General features: G+C 41.8%; 1 protein-coding gene across 1 annotated transcript in view; it reads right to left on the bottom strand.

The window, feature by feature from the left end:
- Nucleotides 1-20,513, bottom strand: part of LOC138535037 (dimethylaniline monooxygenase [N-oxide-forming] 2-like) — a 546,576-nt gene that overhangs the window by 407,858 nt on the left and 118,205 nt on the right. The window contains exon 4 of the mRNA XM_069641264.1: nucleotides 6,781-6,923. Coding sequence (XP_069497365.1) covers nucleotides 6,781-6,923 — 143 coding nt within the window. The remainder of the gene's footprint in view (nucleotides 1-6,780; nucleotides 6,924-20,513) is intronic.

Here is a 20,513-nt window from a genome sequence, read left to right as displayed (position 1 = left end):
CCAGTCAAGGAAATTAAGTCAATTCTTTGTGCCCAAATTACTTCTCATTTTGTCCAGATCTGCCCAGCAGTTTCACGCTACAGATATTAGAAAAATTCACTTTTTCTCTATGGGAAAATGAATGGCAGTAGTTTGAAAACTGCGTTTTTTATGTTTTCTCAAAAAATGTTTCATTTTTTAACACATTGTTCTCAGAATGACCAGTTTGGGGAGGGTTCTTGACAAACCTTAAGGGCCTCATTACGAGGCTGGTACTCCTGTAATGAAGGGTGCCGGTACGGGACCGGCACCCTTCATTACGGGACGCCCTATTACGAGGTTCCCTTGCGAGATCCGGTAAGGATGCCTGGTAAAACCAGGCGTCCTTAGCAGGTCCCGTGAGGTGACCAGGGAGCTAATAACGGGCCCATTATTAACGGGCCCATTATTAACGCCCTCCCCATTCCCATTGAGCCCTATGGGGGCTCAAATGGGAATGGAGATGGGTTTTTCCAATGAGGATTTACCGGGCCCTCCAAGGTTGGAATGGCTGCTTCCATACTCGTAATGAGGTCCTTTGTTTAGAAAATGTCATCCAAATCCATCCAGCAAGTCAAACGTTATTTACATCACTCAGCCTCTTGGCTGCAAAGCACCAAAGCCAATATAAAGGTTTTAAGTAGCAGGGGGCACCCTGTTGCCTGTCTACCAGATGTATTTACTCCAAACCAGTCAAGGCAATTAAGTCAAAGCTTTGCGCTCAAATTGTTTCTTATTTGTTCCAAATCTGCCAAGCGATTTTTATGCTAAGGCTATTCAAAAACTGCACCATTTCTCTAATGGAAAATAATGAGCTGAAAACTGTAATGTTTTGTTTTCTTTACTCTTTTTCATTTTATAACATATTGTTTCCAAATTTTGCAGTTTGGGAAGGGGGAGGAAGCCAGGGTTTTACAAATATTTTCTTTTGAAAATGTCATCCGAATCCATCCAGCAAGTCAAACGTTATTAGCAACAGAGTTTTGGGAAACATTGTTGCTTTTTCATTTCTGAAAAGTCTCTCAGCCTCTCTGCTGCACAGCACCATGGGAAATATAGTTTTTGTTTTGGAGCAGGGGGCACCTCCTTCATTCATCAAATGTTTTTAAAACTCCTAGATGCAATAACCCCAAACCTGCCCTGGAAATCGAGTCAGCGCTTCATGCCCAAGCTGTTTCACAATTGGTCCAATTCTGCACAGCAATTTTTGTGTTTCAGTTTAAGAACATTTTTTACTTTTTCTCTGTGGGAAAATGTATCTAAGTAGGGTGAAAATACCCTTGTTTGATTTCTTAATAACTTTTTAATTTCTTAATGGATGTTTCCCAAAATGTCCAGTCCTGGTGGGGGGCCCATGACAAACGAATGTTTGCATTTCTTATGGATCACCTAACTATAGGGCCACAACCACAACTCTATAATAACCTATCTGATGATTAAATCTTTCTAACAGTCGAATCCAAAATCACGATTAAAAAATAGTAATGGGTGAAAGGTTTAGAATTATTCTGAACCACTGGCAAGGCTCTGGGCAACCTTCCACACCACTGTTTATTAGCCTGTTTATGTCATTACAAAAGGGGTCCAGCTATATGCAAATCAGGCAGGTACTGCCACCAATGGGAGCAGCCCAGCCGAACTGCTAGGCCAGGTCCCCTGTGCACGGAAACACAAGAAACACAAGCAACCTCAGCCAGGTTTTGGCTTTGTTGGGTCTCGTCAGTGAGGTGCAGCTTGGTTACCTATGGCTCAGCAGGCATGGAGCCCACATCTGGGCATATCCTCTCTCACATAGGGAGAGGAACTATAACCAAAAATGTGATTGGTGGAAGGTTTTAAATTAATCTGAAACACAGGAATTGCTCTAGGCAACCTTCCACATCACCATTTTTCAGCCCATCTGCGTTATTGCAAAAGGGGTCCAGCTATATGCAAATCAGTCAGGTACTGCCAGCAATGGGAGCAGCCCAGCCCAAACTGCTAGGTCAGGTCCCCTCTGCACAGAAACACAAGCAACCCAAGACATGTTTTGGCCTTGTTGAGGTGCATCTTGGTTCCCTATGGCGTAGAGAACAAGGGACCCACATCTGGGCATACCCTCTATTACACAGGGAGACAAACTATAATCAAAAAAGTGATGAGTGTAAGGTTTTGCGCCATTGCAAAAGGGGTCCAGCTAAATCATGTTCATTTCAAATTTTGATAATGCCTTATTTCTGATCCTAAATAAAATTATTTCCTAAATATTAATTAATGTGTTTTTTAAACACATGTTAAATATCCATCTCACAAAAAATGTATTATTTCTTTAATACATTATGGAAAAAAATCATGTGTTAATGACACCTTAAATAATTAATTTAGTTCCTGAGGAAAGGTGAATATTGGGAAATAGAGTGGCTTTCTGTCCCATACCCATTTAACTGCACACCCACAAACACATATTTAGTTTTCCAAAATGACTTCTTATTTATTTGTCGGAAATGATGTCACGGCATTGCGCTCTATGCAACATCATTCTCGTGATTAAACAAAAACAGTTCACATGAAACCTTCCTTCTTTAGATATTGTTATAAATATTCCAAATCAATATCAACATATATATTATGCAAATTACTAAATTGTATGAAAATATAAATATGTATTAAATCTCAATTGGAGATGCCATTTGAACTCTAAAACTTAGTTATAGCATAACACATCTCAATTCACGACGTTGGGTTCTACGTGATGAATTAATTTCAATTTACTTTAGTTTATCTTGCAAAAATAGTACTCAGAGAATACTCTCTGATGTTTAAATATTGTTCTGAGTTTTCTTAATTACTATTAACATTTTTTCTGAGCCTTTGAAAATCACTAAGTCATATGAAACATGACACATATGTATTGAATGTCTTAATTGCAGATGACAATTGAATTCTTAAACTTATAATTGAAAAGTGATTAAAATCCTCAACATGTATAACAGCTTTCATCTAAGTGTGAACACTATTCACCAAGAACCTTATCTACACTGGATTTTATTTCTACCTGGTGGTTAATGTATGTTAAACTTCTGTGTAAATATATAAATAAGAATTGTGTGGACTGATTACTTCTGGATACATATTCCATTCCATACTGCTCTACAATGGCATCAAAAAAATCAATCAATATCATCACTACAGCCTATAATATCTTAATGTCAAAATAACTCATTTAAAAAAACACAAACAGTTCCCTTTCCTGATTAAGTCTTGTATGGCATGTGCCCATTTTGTGTATTCATTTTGATTCTTTTTTTCTTAATGTGAGTTCTCTATTTCCTTTAATGGTTGGAAAATGGACCTCTTCCAGGGCCATACATTTAATTTAACAGACCTGTACATTTTGAAGTTCTGTATTCCAATGAGTTTTTAAGAGGTATTTCAAATCAATTTTCCTGAAGGCTCTGACATGATCCAGTATGAATATTTTATGTTCTCTGATCATGCTTCCAATATACCACTTCAAAAATGTACATCTAATTGCACAAATGTCATAATTAGTATTGCATTCGAAACGTGTGCTAATTGGTGGTTTGCTTCAGTGTCCCCACTTGTCATTGCCAACCAATTGTGAAGGCACCAAAGAGGCTTTCTTGCTGTTTGTCTCTAAGTTATCCTTAGGTTTTTAGAAAACTTTGACTAATGTTGCTTCTGATTGTTGAGGCTTTAGGGTACATTATTAAATGTTTTTCTGATAGATATTTTATCTTTGTCAACTTGTGGTGTTTTCAATAGCTTTGAAACACTATTTCTTATATCATGTACGTCGGTACTAAAAGTGGCGAAAAAGTGTACTTGTTATTCTCTTTTTGTATCTTTAGATTTTTGTGTATCTCTTTGTAACAAAGAGTTTCTTGAAATTGTGTTGGCCTAAGCCAATTCTTGATGTATAACTCGATGTGTATTACCTCTAGTTTTACATTTCTCCACTGCTTCTTTTGTATATTTTTTAATATTTTTGAATGTCACTGCAATTCCTCTTGATTTTAAGTTACACTTCAAAGAGTGTATTGTAAATGATATGTTGATATTCATTTGTTACTTTGTTATACTTGCTGGATCTGTTTTTTGTTTCTCTTGCCTTACTTGTCATAGCATTGCTCCTTCTCATATTCTTACAATATCTATATGTAGCATTAGATCCATCTTTTCTTTTCCTGAAATTTAACGTAGGCAGAGCTCATATAGATAATTGACATCTGCTATTTAAAATGTGGGTTTTAAATATGTTTTACATATTGTTTTGTAAAGGAAGCAAGCTGTTCCTGATGCATGGTCAAACACTGACATATTTGGTGAGGGGCCCATTCTAATATGCGTGGGCAAGTCATCATTTTAATCTCTGCACTATGGCATTGTGCAGTATTGTAGAGCCAGTCACCAGCAACTGATGTACATGAGTACTCTGTCATAGGCTTTAGTATACAGTGTTGTGCACTTCGGCACCAACATTGGATGTACAAGGTTGCTGTACGGTAGGTAGTTGATTGGTGGTGCAATGCAATTTGGCACTGAGACATGCCTACAGGGATCGATCCAGTACCACACATGGCTGGTGCTGTGCAGTCTCGCACAAGTAATGTACCTGCAGGCAAACTACCCATGTCACTACATGTTTGGATGAAAGATATGGCTATGAATATGGGCTTCTTTAAATGGCTTTTGTACCAGCTTTATTGAAATGTCTGTGTTCTGTATTTGGCCATATAAGAACAGATTTTGAAAACATAGACATGCGTTTACACATGTGTTTACTTTTCACACATCTGTCATGTTACTCAAGTGTATCTCAAATACAATGAACATTATATACAGATAGTATTCATATTCCTACAACATTACAGTTGACCCCTAAAATACATGTGCTTGCGTACATATTTTTCAATGGGCCTCTAGAAATATTAGCCACACAGCAGGGTTATAGGGGAAAGAGACATTCTAGCGAAGCAAAGTTGAAATCCAGAGGATTTGCTACTGATACATCCCATCTTAACTGAAACCACATTTCTGTATGTGTCTTCAAGGCCTATGTGTAGGTTATATTGTTATTGTGAAAAATAAAATATGTCAGCATTACAGACATATGTACACCCCAAATTGTTGTTTATGCACATATTGTATACTCTGTAAAGAATATTTTAAACCAAAATGCTTATTTCCAGCTGGCATTCATTCTTTTACACATGGCAACACAGTTACCACTAAAGGCTATCATTAGACATCGTAGATATTAACACCATCCCCATGCAATCAGAAAATGAGCATTATGTGCTTGACTGCTCAGAGGTTATTAAGTGATCAGTATGAATACAGAAACTCAACAGGAGATTTTGGGCAGGCCAGTTTGCAAACGCCAAAGACCCAACCTGTGTCTTTCGCAGTGATAATTGGATATCTGCGTAGTTAGGGTACCCAATTGATAGCATTTGCTTTTGACTGAGTACAGAGCTGATTTCAATGCTTGTGGTTTAACCTTGTCTTTTTGACAGCAGGTGATGAAAGAAAGAACTGTGAGCCCTTCTGCCCCGCATCTTCCACTCTGGAAGGTGAGGGGGATACGTTTTTCACTACCCCCGACTCTGGAAAGTAGGGCAATTGTCCCCTCATGCTCTCTGATTATTACATCCCTTCCTCAATGTCATTTGAAAATGTCAGGAAGGAAATATGTGGGGGGCTCTTGGCACAGATTTGATGTATGCTGTATTTAAATCAGATTCTCTGTGTCATTGTGCCACAATGACTGATCTATTCACAAACACCATTTAGCTGTAGGGAATCTTTTATACCATGGTTGGCCAGTAATGTATTTCACTGAGCTTAATATTACCAATGAAGCAAAACACTTGCATACGTTCCTTTGCCCATCAAGACAGTTCCAATATCAAATCTGTATTATATTGGTCTTTTAGAATGACAGATATAGGAATATTGGTCTTTCTGTCCCTTCTCCAGTATTTGGGTGCTTGTTGCATAAGGGATCACATTGTTTGCATTTGAATAGCCATAGCCATGAGTTAGTTCGGTATTAGTTCTTGATTTAAGAGGGACAATCCCTTTCTGTCAATAAGAGCATTGGACTCAAGTGACTCCTATAATCTCCTGTGATCCAAGCATACTGCTGTGCTTGCCATGCATATCCTCGTTGGCTTCCACATTCAATGTGGCCACAAACCTCATCCATGATGAAGTCTTTTTAAGTCTACCGCCTATAGGCCTGAATCCACAGAGGTAAAGGATTATGCAGCCTCAACCAGTAGGAGACAGCACTTCCTCAACTACAAAATCCCGAATGAGGTTGAAATAAAAAAAAAAGCTGGTGCATTTAAGAAGAGCTTTATTGACTGTTTTCTAAACCTAGCTTGCACTTATGAGAAGGCAGAAGATACATCCTGTTATCACAGCAAAAAAAGAGAGTGGGGTCCATCACCAACATACCTTTGCACTAAGATATGGTGTCGGGAATTTACTAGAACTGTCTTTCAGGAAAACAGTTTACAAGCTGAACTGTCTGAATTTCTTGTTCAAGGAATCCGGTAGTGGATTCTTCATGGTCATCTCTCAAACAAGGAACAATGTCTTAAATGATCATCATGGTGCAGTCAAGTACAGCATGGAACCATATGTATAGCAACAGTTTTAAATCCTGCTGACTTATGGGCAGATACATTGAGTAAATACCATGAATTAGACCAGCAAACATTAATTGAGGACACAATGCAACGCTTTCTGTACCTGGGAAGCCACATGGCTGATATATGCAGCTATATCAACTCCGCTGTTGCCGACTCCAACCACGAGCACTCTCTTGCCCTCAAACTCAGCTGGGTGTTTGTACTCACGGCTGTGTAGATATTTGCCTTTAAACCTTTCCAGACCTGTGGGGAGAATAAGCATTTCATATAAAAACCAAAGATGAGCGAAAACATGGTAATGATAAGTCCCCAGCAGCATTGCAATGTCAAAGTATTTACCCTTCTAGACACATCCCATCTTTAGATGCCCCAAACCTTGTTTTTGCTACAGTGTATGGCTCCTCAGAGAGGAGCATTTCATTTGCTGTTCTGTTTTTTGATCAAAGACATTGATGAGTTGCTGGGAGGGTTTGGTGCCAATACATCATACCCATTCATATAAAATCTACTCACATTCTAGAATTTGTCAGAAAGAAATGGGACTGAGATTGAACTAACAAAACTGACTTTCTACCAATTTCATGTGAGGCTGGGGAACCAGCCAAGTAATGGAAGCGTTGCAAGGGCTGCTGTAACTATCATTTTGACACTACTAAAAGATACTCTTTTTCAGAGAATGAGTCCAAGATATCAGAGGGAAATTGAGAGTGACGGAAATGAGAGGTAGGGTTGGAAAGTAGGCAGACATTGGGATCGATGGCGGACAGAGCAATTTTTGGATATAGGGAAACAAGGACATCAACTGGGAGCAAAGGAAAGATGAGATTCAAGGCAAACTGGTATTGATGGGAACAAATAAAATAAGCAACATGGAGTTGATATGAAAAATGAATGATGCCAATGAGAGAATGACAGATATCGAGATGACAAGGGCCTGGACAGGTGGATGTGAGAGAGTTAGCTGTAAAGGTGAGAGAGAAACACTTCGGCAGGAATGACAGAATGCGGGAGTAGAGGTTGTGGTGTTAGAGGCATAAATACAGACATAGCAGTGAGAGAAAAGGCATATTAAATCATTGCCTTCCTGCAGCCTCAGTTCCCTAGAGTTCACCTAGGGAGAAATCATTTTATTTATGCTGGGTGTGATGGAGATCATCACTCGGAAGCCATTATAGTTGCACCCCCTAGCAGTCGCATTGCTTTATTTAATGTAGATTTTGAAGGTTGAAATATTTTATGATATGTTCATTTCATAGAAGAATTCTTAAACTAAGAAATAGGAAGCAATTCATGCTTCATTCTCTCAGGGGATGGATGTTCTGGCGAACAAAGACACACTTGTTAATGTGAGTGTCATCTCTCTACTGGTGCATGTGAATCTGCACCTTGCACCAGATCCCCAAAGACTCTGAGTAAAGATTAAATAGCACAGGGACATAGGGGTAATTATAGGGGGGCAGGTGGTTTTGTCCCCCCCCAACTTCTGTGCCATGCCTTTTTGTCCCCCCCAACTTTTGGAGGGAGGCAGGTGGGCTGCAATCATCAATTATGTAATTGGACAGCGCGAGCCCTGCTGGGGTGCCCAGCAAGGCTTGTGCGGTCTCATTACATAATGTATAGATGCAAGGCACCCGCGCTGCAACACATTCAGGGATGCCCTGAATGGCTCAGTCCATCACTCTGGCTGGCCTGACTCAAAGTCAGCACCCAGGGTGCTGATCTGGGTGTTGCAGGGCCTGGCGCCTCTGCTGGCACTCTAGCAGCAGCACTTCCAGGGGACACGGCACAGAGAATCACTTTCCGGCTTTCTGTTCGTGTGACAGACAGGAACTAGGAAGCTCATTCAGCATGCGGGTTTCTATCTGGAGGTGCGTGAGTACGAAGATATGCAGAGCAACTCTATAGTCATTAGGCTTTTCCATTATAATACCATGATACATTAACATAAGCTTTGAAGTGAATCAGAGTCACTTGCAGAGCTGCAGATAAGGCACAATGGGCCTCATTATGAGTCACCCGGTATGGAAATAACGATAGCGGTAAATCCGCCTCCACCGTTGTTTCCATACCGGGTGATCTCGAGTCCTGCAGGAGGAGGTGTCATTCCCGCCAGGTCTGACCTGGCGGGTTTAACACCACCTGCCCGCAGGCGGACGTGGAAACACCGGCACCATCAAGGGATGGTGCCGGTGTTTCCACTTCCCCATTCCAATTGAGTCACATCGGACTCAATGGGAATGGGGATTAACCAAATTCCGCCTCCGGAATTCCCGGGTCACCGGGGTCGTAATGCCCCGGTAATTCTGGGAATCACAGAGACGGAATGGTAATTTGAGTCCAGCGGTAACCGGCCAGAATTTCAGGCACGGTTACCGCCGGACTCGTAATGAGGTCCAATGTGATTAAATGATTTGATCAGGATCACACACTTGGTTAAATGTTGAAACTGGGATGTGGACAATTTAAGCGACTGCACACATCTTTCCAGGTTTAGTTGATATAGATATTTGTTAAGGTTTTTGCTTTACATTTCATGTGCTTAAATAATTATTTATAGCAAAGCATTGGAAGCTAACCACATTACATAATAAACTAGCCTTTCATAGTAAACTAACTATACTCTATATACATTGTCATAGAAATATGTTGATCAATGGGAGTATGGCTTTAATTTTATTCTCCCCATTCTGCATGCAAAGTCACAATAGCATCACGTAGATTAATGTGAACCTGACAAATCCCCCTTGGGTTTTAAAGCCATAGTTATTCCTTCATAACGCATGCAGCGTTATGCACCCTTCTCATTTCTGATCACTCCATCCCATTCACATTTCTAAAGGTACAAAAGTCCCAGCTAATAGTACCCCACCTCCCTCCCATCAGTGCCTACTCGCTCACATTGTTGATTCAGAGCAACGTGAGGACCCTCTGCTTCCCGGAGCTCCTTGGGACATTGTCCTGGCAGTGGGACACCTCTACCATTTGGAACAAGCAGGAATTGCTCAGCACACATTGTCCTGCCAGCGGGACACCTTTGCCGTTGGGCGCCCTCTTTGATGTGCCGAATGAGAGAGTTATCCCAATGAAAAAAATTCCGGTCTGGCTCTTAAATGAACGTCGGGGGGCAACTCGCCCCCCTGTGCCTCTCCCACTTGGTACTCCACTGCTTGGAGCCATTTGAACACAGGAATACATACCTTAATTTTAATCAGTCAAAATCTTGTAGAAAAAATCTATCAGCAGGCACATATAAGGTGATGTGCAAAACCCTAGTTTGGAGATATATGGCATTTAAAAATTGATACCAAGTATACTTGGTCACCCAATGCACTGCGTTAACCAATGGCTTCTGCCTTTGAATGAAAGGAAAAATCAAGGGAATTGCTGACATTCCAGTGAATATGGTCCTTTCGGCCATGGCTTTATAGTTCAGCTAGGTCAAGTCAACTTACCCCAAAATGTCAGGGATCAGGGGGTGATAAGGTCTGGTCTGCTCAATGGGCATTGCGCCACTGTTTCCATGTGTTATTGTATATGTATATATAAAAGGCGGGTGCACACAGTGTATGTCAATGGAGGTGCTGGGTGCATTTGTGCGTGAGTGAGAGTGTGTGCAAGCATATGTGTGTTGATGTTTGTGTCTGAATGAATGATAAATAATGCATTGTTTGTATGTTCTATTGGAATTAAGTTTGTCAATGTTATGTTGTGTCACTGGGTGCATGGCAGGCCAACTGAAGCTGTGTAGGGCCCAATGTAATTTTAAGAGAGCGTCAGCAATGGACTCTATGGTGTAGTAGTCTAGTGTTACAGCATAAAGCAAATGTGACTTACGGGCCACCCCCGTCTCCTGTTTTTCAATGTTCAGACCACACAAGGTGACATATAGATGACCTATGTCATCATATAGCTAAATGACTCACAAGACTCTTGTGATTGGGTATGGGAAACTTTTGATTAATTTATTTCACAAAAATAGTTTCCTCATTACAAAAATATAATACTTAAAAATGATTCACAACATATCACAAATTCAGAAAACATGTTATCGAGGGTTGGTATACAAACAAACACAGACTGGATTTCTCACTGTGTTGTCTGATAGTGAGTTCTGCAAAAATGTACGAAAAGGTTTTTCTAAAGAATGCTTCAGTTGTTGAACACCTTTTAAAGATCAATTGAAGAACTCTGAGAACCAGAGGGTATTACCATAGTGTAAGATCTCATTATCACACAGTTTTTGACATCAATATTTTCTTTTCATTTGGGACACAATTCACCAATTTTTTCACAACACACGTGCATATGTACTACTCTTATACCCTTGTATCTTCATTGTTATTCTATGTCTCTTTGAAGTACTGAATGTCTGTTACCTCTGTACATTTCCCAATTCAAGGAGGATGTTTTTTTGAAATGATGTAGTCTAGTGTTATCCATCAGGGATTTAGGTTGTTTAACCGAGGTACAAAATCACAGCGAAATTTACCTTAGTCATTTTCGCTGCGAATACGTTTTTACCTCGGTACAAAAAACCAAACCCATCTCCCCCTAAGCCACCAGTACACCCATAAACCCGACCCTACTTACCTTTTCTCCATCTGCCGCCTCTCCTGTACCCTGCAACATCAGATCCATCCATCTAACCCTGGTTGGATCTGATGCTGAAGGGTCCATTTTTCTTCTTTTTTTGTTGGGTCTCCTGCCACCAATGCTGAGGAAGCGAGGGACACCCCTGCAACCGCTGAAGTAAAAAATACTGAACATGGGGACACCCCCGTAACCCCACCTCTTCATGCTCGGTATCTTCAGCTTCAAACTAATGGTGGTGACCAAATTCAGTCAAATCTACCATTCAACCAAATTTTATCAAACAATTTGGCCGAAACTATCCCTAAGAGCCACCAGCTGCCCTCTCTTTACCCCACCCTTGTCCCCTCCAACATTTTCAGCAAAGTTACTCCACTGCACAGGGACCTTGTTTGCCCATTAACCAATGTTTAATCAATTGTGACTGACTCCCTGACATCCTAATCAGCTAACAACAAAAACACAGTTGATGATGCAAGAGGTCAATCAAAGCCCCGTGGTCAGTTGTTCCAAAATGCAGTTAGAAATACAGCGGTACAAGGAGTCAGAAACTTTCGTTCATCCAGCACCTGGTTCACATCATGCAGGGCCTCCAGGGTCACTATCCCTGTGCTAGAGACCTGAAAAATAGATTGGTAGTGTGCCTGAACCTTTTCCTTGATCAAAGAGCTCATCGGCTATCCAAAGGTGAACCACCCCAAGTTCCACCCCAGGAAAGTAACAGATGTTATAGGCCAAAGTTACTTCGAAACTCTGGGTCAAGTGTAGGCTTGAGGACAAAGTGACCAATTTTCCATAAATTGCCTTACAAATGATACTTGGCAACCATGTTACCCAATTCTCTAGAAACCAAGAAAAATGGATTTGAATAAATATGGCAAGATGATTATCCCCAGGAGAATTACATGGTTTTAGCCCCGTCACCATTTTCTGCATCTTCACAGGCAATACAGTACCTGTTTGCAATCGCACCATACATAGTTCACCTTCATCATGGAAAACGTACTTATCAGAATCAAATTGGAATCTGATCTCTCTGAGACAGGGTAAGTTTCTGTGAAACGGGTCCAAGCATTTCAGAGAGGTGCTAATCATTACTCTTTCAATCTGGGGTGTTGTAACCATGTCTGTCTTAATTTGGAGCATCCATAGAAAAGTGGTTTGTCACAGCAACAACAAACTATTTCAGATAGGTAATGCACATCCTTTTGGGGCTGTTTCAGAAGATAAATATTTCCTCTACGTATGTTCATCCTTGCAGTAGCCAAACAATCCTGAATATGTTTCATTTTTATAGAGCAACAAAATGTGTTGGTAGTCACTAAGGCCTAAGTGTTGTACAATGTGGCCAAAGGGTGAATTGATTACATGTTGGTAGTAGTGATGGAGCTCATAGATAACTGTACCTTTGAAGATAATTCGTTGTAGGATTTTTGGTAATGTTTTGTAGAATAATTTGCACATCAACAACAGAAAACATAACATTTTATATACAGCAACAGCATTGGATAGGCAATGATCTAAATTAATCACCATTGTGGCGCATAAATGGCTAAGGGCATGGAAATAAATGGCTTGATAAAAAGTTATGATTATCACATGTCACCATTAGTGGACCGTAAAAATTGGAATTCTGAGCGGATTAATATTAAATAAGGATCTATTCCCCAAGGGATTACGTTAGCTCCTGAGAGCACAGTCCTCTGGGTCATATTTACACAGGGCTGCAGGCTAACTTCAATTTATAACAAATAAAAAATTACAAAAACAATTTGAATTCTTTTTTGCTTTTCAATTTAGGGGGATACCTCCTAACCCCCCTGTTTCCTCAGCTTTACTAACCCCCCACAAACACCCAGCCCACCCCTTTTAATCCCTTAACCCACCCCCTATATTTACTTCTAACAAAAAATCTGATATGTTTTAGTTATTTTTAATTCATTATAAAAGTGATTTGTTATTGTTAATTCTTTGAAGTCAATGTATACCACACAACATATCAGTTGGACTCAACAATAGCTCTATTATGTTTAATTTTGCGGTGGGCACAGCTGATGCGAGAAACAAAAGCTACAATTCGGCACAGGATAATTGGTCTGCTTTACGTTCGCACAGCGACCAACCTGAGTCCTTAGCCACCATATTCTGCAGCCTGGACCAGTCTTTCCATCCGGTCCACAGCCCTTTCAGGCGCTGGTGTCTGCTCTCAGTAAATAGGCCACTCCACACAGCAAACTAAAAACCACAGACATATAGAGCCTTGGGAGTTGCAGAGCTCAAACACCCAGCAGGCTCCAACATCTGTGCCCTTGTCCCCTCGCAGGCTTTGCTCTCACGGCGGGATTACGAGTTTTAACATTTTCTGGTGTCTTGATGGGGGTGGCGCTCCAAAGCACAGCAGCGGGCAGTGAAAACAGTAATACGAACAAGTTGAGGACTCCCACTGGAGGCGCCCACACCCGTGCCCTTGTCCCCCCACGGGCATCACCCTTGCGGGGGGATTAGGAGTTTGAAGCTTTTCTGGTGTCTTGATGGGGCAGAGTGTCAAAGCACAGCAGCGGGCGGGACAAAACCGCAATACAAGCAGGATGAGAACTCCTCCTTCAGGTGCCAACACCTGCGCCCTTTTCCCCCCGCAGGATTTGCCCTAGCGGGGGGGATCTCTGGTGTATTCATGGGGTCAGAGTCTCAGAGCACAGCAGTGGGCTGGAGAAAACAGCAAAACAAGCAGCAAGACCCACGCCCGTGCCCCCCTTCTGTCTTTTGATAATGGTGAATGCTGATGGAGTGTTGAAAAAGATAACTGCACAAGGAGACAAATCATCATATTTCACAGATGAAGTGAACGAACACCTAAACGGCGATATTCGAATATACAATGTTGCCCTGGTTGTGAGGGGGAGAATGACTGAGCTTGTGCAATTCTTGGGGTTCAAACTAATTCTGTGGAGTCTAATCATAAGGAGAATCTAAATAGTTCCAAATCATGTTAAAGTCCCCAACAAGAAATGAATCCAGGGACGTATGATGGGTGCCAGTACAAGCCATAACCTTGATACAAAAAGTAGTCAATTTTAGTAGGACTGTAAATAGCATATACATGGAAGGAATCATGCAGAGACGCAGCACCATTTAACCCAAGAAACAGCAAGCCCAAATGTTTGCAGCAGCACACCTGAAAAAGCCTTCAACAACTTGCCTTTTACATTGACCACTCCAAATTCTTTCCTACTTCCCGATCTGTGAACGCAAGACCCTTGAAAAAGATTACTGACAACCACACAATCTACTTGGGAATAGATGAAGACAATTTGATTCTGGAGGTTGTTAATCTAATAAGATTTCCCTTTGTCTCACAACCAGGTGCATTGGGAGCATTTAAAAAAATACATGTTTGCAACACTTTTTTCCTGATACCCATTAGGGCCCTGAAAGTGAATTCCTGGCCAATCACTGTTGTCATTACATGCTTGGCTGGATGCCTTAGCAAATTAATTCTGAGCTATGAGCCCAAATGTCAGCCAAGGTACATCATGAAGAGTACCACAATCCAGGACAATGATGATGCTCTCATCATCAAGGATAAAGATAGCGCCCGTTGTTTGCTGGTTCTGCTTGACCTTCCTCCTGGCTGCCTGCAATACACCACAGCAAGCTTTTTTGCGGAATCGTAATGAAATCTTGCCCAAGCAGAGCGGGGGTTGCGTGGGTGTCCCCCGCTCTACTTGAGTGCCATAACGGGAGTCGGGATTTGCAGGTGTGCCCCCACTAACCATTTTGGTAAGCGGGGGACAAGAAAGGAAAAAAAGAAGAAAAAAAAAAGAAAAGCACCCTGTGGCGCCAACTCTAACCCACGTTAGTGGGAGCCACTGACACCGCAGTGATAGCAGGGTGTAGGTGGCACACACAGAAGTGTGCCGCCGTAAAGGTGGGTTGGGGTAGTTGGGAAGGGAAATGCAGGCCGGGGGATGCAGGCACAGTGATCTACCTGATCATTACACTGCGCCGTAACAAAATCCATCAACTAAAAGTCATGTTAAGCTTCCACATAAAACTGAAACACTTGAAATGCCCCTCTTGAACGTTTGCTCCACTGATACGTGAAACAATGTTCAAAAGCTAAGGTGGCAAATTGGAATTGAAATTCCCAATTCCTTCACTCCAAGGTCGCAGCGCCACGCTGAGGGCAGTCAATAATTCACAAACTTGAGATAGGGAAGTACAATCACATCAGCCAGCCTATAACTCAGTCAGGTGTGGATGCTGTAAGTAGACTAGCGGTGGCTGTGAGGGGTGAGGTGGGTAATCAAACAGGAAATAGAGAGGAGAGTGCGAGGCAGTGGCCACGGAAGAGCAGTGGGAGTGAAGAGAATAAGAAGAAAGGAGAGTGCGGTAGGCATCATTATAGAATTTAACAAATCTTGAAAGGACAGCAAAGAGTAGAGAGATGGGGGTCGAGAATAGACAGTTGGAGATGAAGGCTCCTTGTTCTCAGTGAAGGTATTTATGGTTTGGACCATGTATTCTTTGAACAACCCAGACAGATTATATTAATCTTAATTTGATTTGTGACATCAAGGGCAGTGTCAGAAGAATTGTCAAGCAATTTAAGTTATATCTTTTTTCAGTATGGTTTTGTAATTTCTTGTGACGTATGCTCTAAAAATATTTTCCCAGAGCTTTGGCTAGGACATATTTGGAGAAGGGGTGGGTAAAACGGGCAAAATTCACTAGACAGATGAATTAGCGTGCATTGTCAATTTCTCCAGAGATGCAAAATGGGAACTTTTTCACTCAAATTTGTAATTTCTGCCTGAATTATACGATTGTTTGCAAAATGTTGGCCAAATCAGGTGCTGTGAAACATTTCAGCAGCCTAATTGACCAATATCTGGTGCAAAAAATATGAAATTTGGGAAAGAAATACAATTTCAGTCTAGAATAGGAAATTGTGAAAAAGAAGCTGTCGACCAGAAATTAGGGCCGCATTGCACCCATTTTGCTTTGCCAGCAGTATTTTCGCCCACCCCTAATGTAGAGTTGGCTCATGATACCCTTCCGACTCACACTACTTGCGGTAGATCAGCTACTGTGGAAAGTAGATATGTACGTGTATGTGTGTAGGGGCTAGAAACAGTGGAGTAACTTTGCTAAAAAAGTTGGGGGGGGACAGGGGTGGGGTAGAGAGAGGGCAGGTGGTGGCTCTTAGGGTTAGTTTCGGCCAAATTGTTTGATAAAATTTGGTTGAATGGTAGATTTGACTGAATTTGGTCACCACCATTAGTTTGAAGCTGAAGGTACCGAGCATGAAGAGGTGGGGTTACGGGGGTGTCCCCATGTTCAGTATTTTTTACTTCAGCGGTTGCGGGGGTGTCCCTCACTTCCTCAGCATTGGTGGCAGGAGACCCAACAAAAAAAAAAAGAAGAAAAAGTGACCCTTCAGCATCAGATCCGACCAGGGTTAGATGGATGGATCTGACGTTGCAGTGTACAGAAGAGGAGGCGGATGGAGAAAAGGTAAGTAGCGTCAGGGTTTATGGCTGTACTGGTGGTTTGGGGGTACATTGGTTTGGTTTTTTGTACCGAGGTAAAAACGTTTTCGCAGCGAAAATGACTACGGTCAATTTCGCTGTGATTTGGTACCTCGGTCAAACAACCTAAATCCCTGATGGATAATAATAGAGTACATCATTTAAAAAAAAATCCTACTTGAATTGGGAAATGTACAGAAGTAACAGACACTCAGTACTTCAAAGAGACATAGAATAACAATGAAGATACAGGGGTATAAGAGTAGTACATATGCATGTGTGTTGTGAAAAAATTGGTGAATTGTGTCCCAAATGAAAAGAAAATATTGATGCCAAACACTGTGTGATAATGAGATCTTACACTTTGGTAATACCCTATGGTGTTCAGAGTTCTTCAATTGATCTTTAAAAGTTGTTCACCAACTGAAGCTATAAATTCTTTAGAAAAAACCCTTTCGTACATTTTTGCAGAACTCACTATCAGATGACACAGTGAGAAATCCAGTCTGTGTTTGTTTGTATACCAACCCTCGATAACATGTTTTCTGTATTTGTGATATGTTGTGAATCATGTTTTTAAGTATTATATTTTTGTAATGAGGAAACTAGTTTTGTGAAATAAATTAATCAAAAGTTTCCCATGCACAATCACAAGAGTCATGTGAGTCATTTAGCTATATGATGACATAGGTCATCTATATGTCACCTGCTGTGGTCTGAACATTGAAAAACAGGAGACGGGGGTGGCCCGTATTTCACATGTGCTTTATTCTGTAACACTACTAAACCATAACAGTCCATTGCTGACACTCTCTTATAACTTACATATGACTGGTGGTCTATCTTTAAAATTCAATTGGGCCCTACACATCTTCATCCGGCCTGCCATGCACCCAGTGACACAACATAACATTGACAAACTTAATTCCAGTAGAACATACAAATGCATTATTTATCATTCATTCAGACACAAACATCAACACACATATGCTTGCACACACTCTCACTCACCCACAAATGCACCCAGTACCTCCATAAACATACAGTGTGTGCACACACCTTTTATATCTACATATAGAATAACACATGGAAACAGTGGCGCAGTGCCCATTAAGCAGACCAGACTTCATCACCCCCTGATGCCTGACATTTTGGGCTAATTTAACTTGACCTAGCTGAACTATAAAGCCATGGCCGAAAGGACCATATTCACTGGAATGTCAGCAATTCCCTTGATTTTTCCTTTCATTCAAAGGCAGAAGCCATTGGTTAACGCAGTGCATTGGGTGACCAAGTATACTTGGTATCAATTTTTAAATGCCATATATCTCCAAACTAGGGTTTTGCACATCACCTTATATGTGCCTGCTGATAGATTTTTTCTACAAGATTTTGACTGATTAAAATTAAGGTATGTATTCCTGTGTTCAAATGGCTCCAAGCAGTGGAGTACCAAGTGGGAGAGGCAGAGGGGGGCGAGTTGCCCCCGACGTTCATTTAAGAGCCAGACCGGAAATTTTTTCATTGGGATAACTCTCTCATTCGGCACATCAAAGAGGGCGCCCAACGGCAAAGGTGTCCCGCTGGCAGGACAATGTGTGCTGAGCAATTCCTGCTTGTTCCAAATGGTAAAGGTTTCCCACTGCCAGGACAATGTCCCAAGGAGCTCCGGGCAGCAGAGGGTCCTCACGTTGCTCTGAATCAACAGAACATTACAATGTGAGCGAGTAGGCACTAATGGGAGGGAGAGGGGGGGTACTATTAGCAGGGTCTTTTGTAACTTTAAAAATGTGAATGGGAGGGAGCGATTAGAAATGAGAAGGGTCCATAACGCTGAATGCTCTATGGAAGAATAGCTATGGCTGTAAAACCCCAGGGGGGATTTGTCAGGCTCACATTAATCTAACTTTGCATGCAGAATGGGGAGAATAAAATTAAAGCCATACTCCCATTGCTCAACATATTTCTATGACAATGTATATAGTGTATGGTTAGTTTACTATGAAAGGCTAGTTTATTATGTAATGTGGTTAGCTTCCAATGCTTTGCTATAAATAATTATTTAAGTGCATGAAATGTAAAGCAAAAACCTTAACAAATATCTATATCAACTAAACCTGGAAAGATGTGTGTGGTCGCTTAAATTGTCCACATCCCATTTTCACCATTTAACCAAGTGTGTGATCCTGAGCAAATAATTTAATCACATTGGGCCTCATTACGAATCCGGCGGTAACCGTGCCTGGAATTCCGGCAGGTTACCGCCAGACTCGAATTACCATTCCGCCTCTGTGATTCCCAGAATTACCGGGGCATTACAACCCCGGTGACTCGGGAATGCCGGAGGCAGAATTTGTTTAATCCCCATTCCCATTGAGTCCGATGTGACTCAATGGCAATGGGGAAGTGGAAACACTGGCACCATCTCGGGATGGTGCCGGTGTTTCCACGTCCGCCTGCAGGCAGGTGGTGTTAAACCCGCCAGGTCAGACCTGGCGGGAATGACACTTCTGCCTGCAGGACTCGAGATCACCCGGTATGGAAACAACGGTGGCGGCGGATTTACCGCTACTGTTATTTCCATACCGGGTGACTCATAATGAGACCCATTGTACCTTATCTGCAGCTCTGCCAGTGACTCTGATTCACTTCAAAGCTTATGTTAATGTATCATGGTATTATAATGGAAAAGCCTAATGACTCTAGAGTTGCTCCACATATCTTCGCACTCAGACACCTCCAGACAGAAACCAGCAAGCTGAATGAGCTTCCTAGTTCCTGTCTGTCACACAAACAGAAAGCCGGAAAGCGATTCTCCGTGCCGTGTCCCCTGGAAGTGCTGCTGCTAGAGTGCCAGCACAGGCGCCAGGCACTGCAACACCCTGATCAGCACTCTGGCTGCTGACTTTGAGTCAGGCCAGCCAGGGTGATGGACTGAGCCATGCAGGGCATCCTAGCCCTGAATGTGTTGCAGCGCGGCTGCCTGGCATCTCTGCATTATGTAATGAAACAGCGCAAACCTTGCTGGGCACCCAACAGGGCTCGCGCTGTCCAATTACATAATTGATGATTGCAGCCCACCTGCCCTCCCTCCAAAAGTTGGGGGGGGCAAAAAGGCATGGCACAGAAGTTGGGGGGAATAAAACCCCCTGTCCCCCCCTATAATTACGCCCATGGCTAGAAAAGTTTTATAGCATAAACACAGCTAGGAAGCAGACTTTTATTGTGTATAGCAGGCAAAGATGAGGGGAAAAGGTCTGAGAGTGCTCAGTGGCTAATGGGATATTTTTAATAGTCTTTGGTTTCTTTCTGGACTACCTGAGGGAAGGAGTGACTCAGATGTGAATTTTAATGTTGTTCCTGGGCACTAATTCTTAGCATGAGAATACCATTCTATAAATTATTGTTTTCCATCTTGTCAATGTTGTGGCTTCTTGTTGTGATAACCGCAATTATTTTGAGTTGTTCAGCCATGTTGGCGGGTGCATCAGTTGTCACGGCCTTTCATGTAATGAAGCTCTCTCAAAGATGATACTTGCCTGGAGGAGTGCCAAGCCAGCACCTTCAGCCGGGGCATTACGTGGTCAAATGTATTCAATCATTTTTAATTCATGTAATTCATCATCAGCTGCCGCGTGCTGGGTGGATTTTAGCGTGGTCAAGTTGTAGGCTGAGACATCTGCAACATTGTGTAGCCCCCATCCAGGTGGGA

This window comes from Ambystoma mexicanum, chromosome 1q, assembly GCF_040938575.1.
Source record: "Ambystoma mexicanum isolate Mex_15411 chromosome 1q, UKY_AmexF1_1, whole genome shotgun sequence".
Taxonomy (NCBI): Eukaryota; Metazoa; Chordata; class Amphibia; order Caudata; family Ambystomatidae; genus Ambystoma; species Ambystoma mexicanum.
The sequence above is the reverse complement of the archived record's forward strand: the minus strand, read 5'-3'. Positions and strand labels throughout refer to the sequence as shown.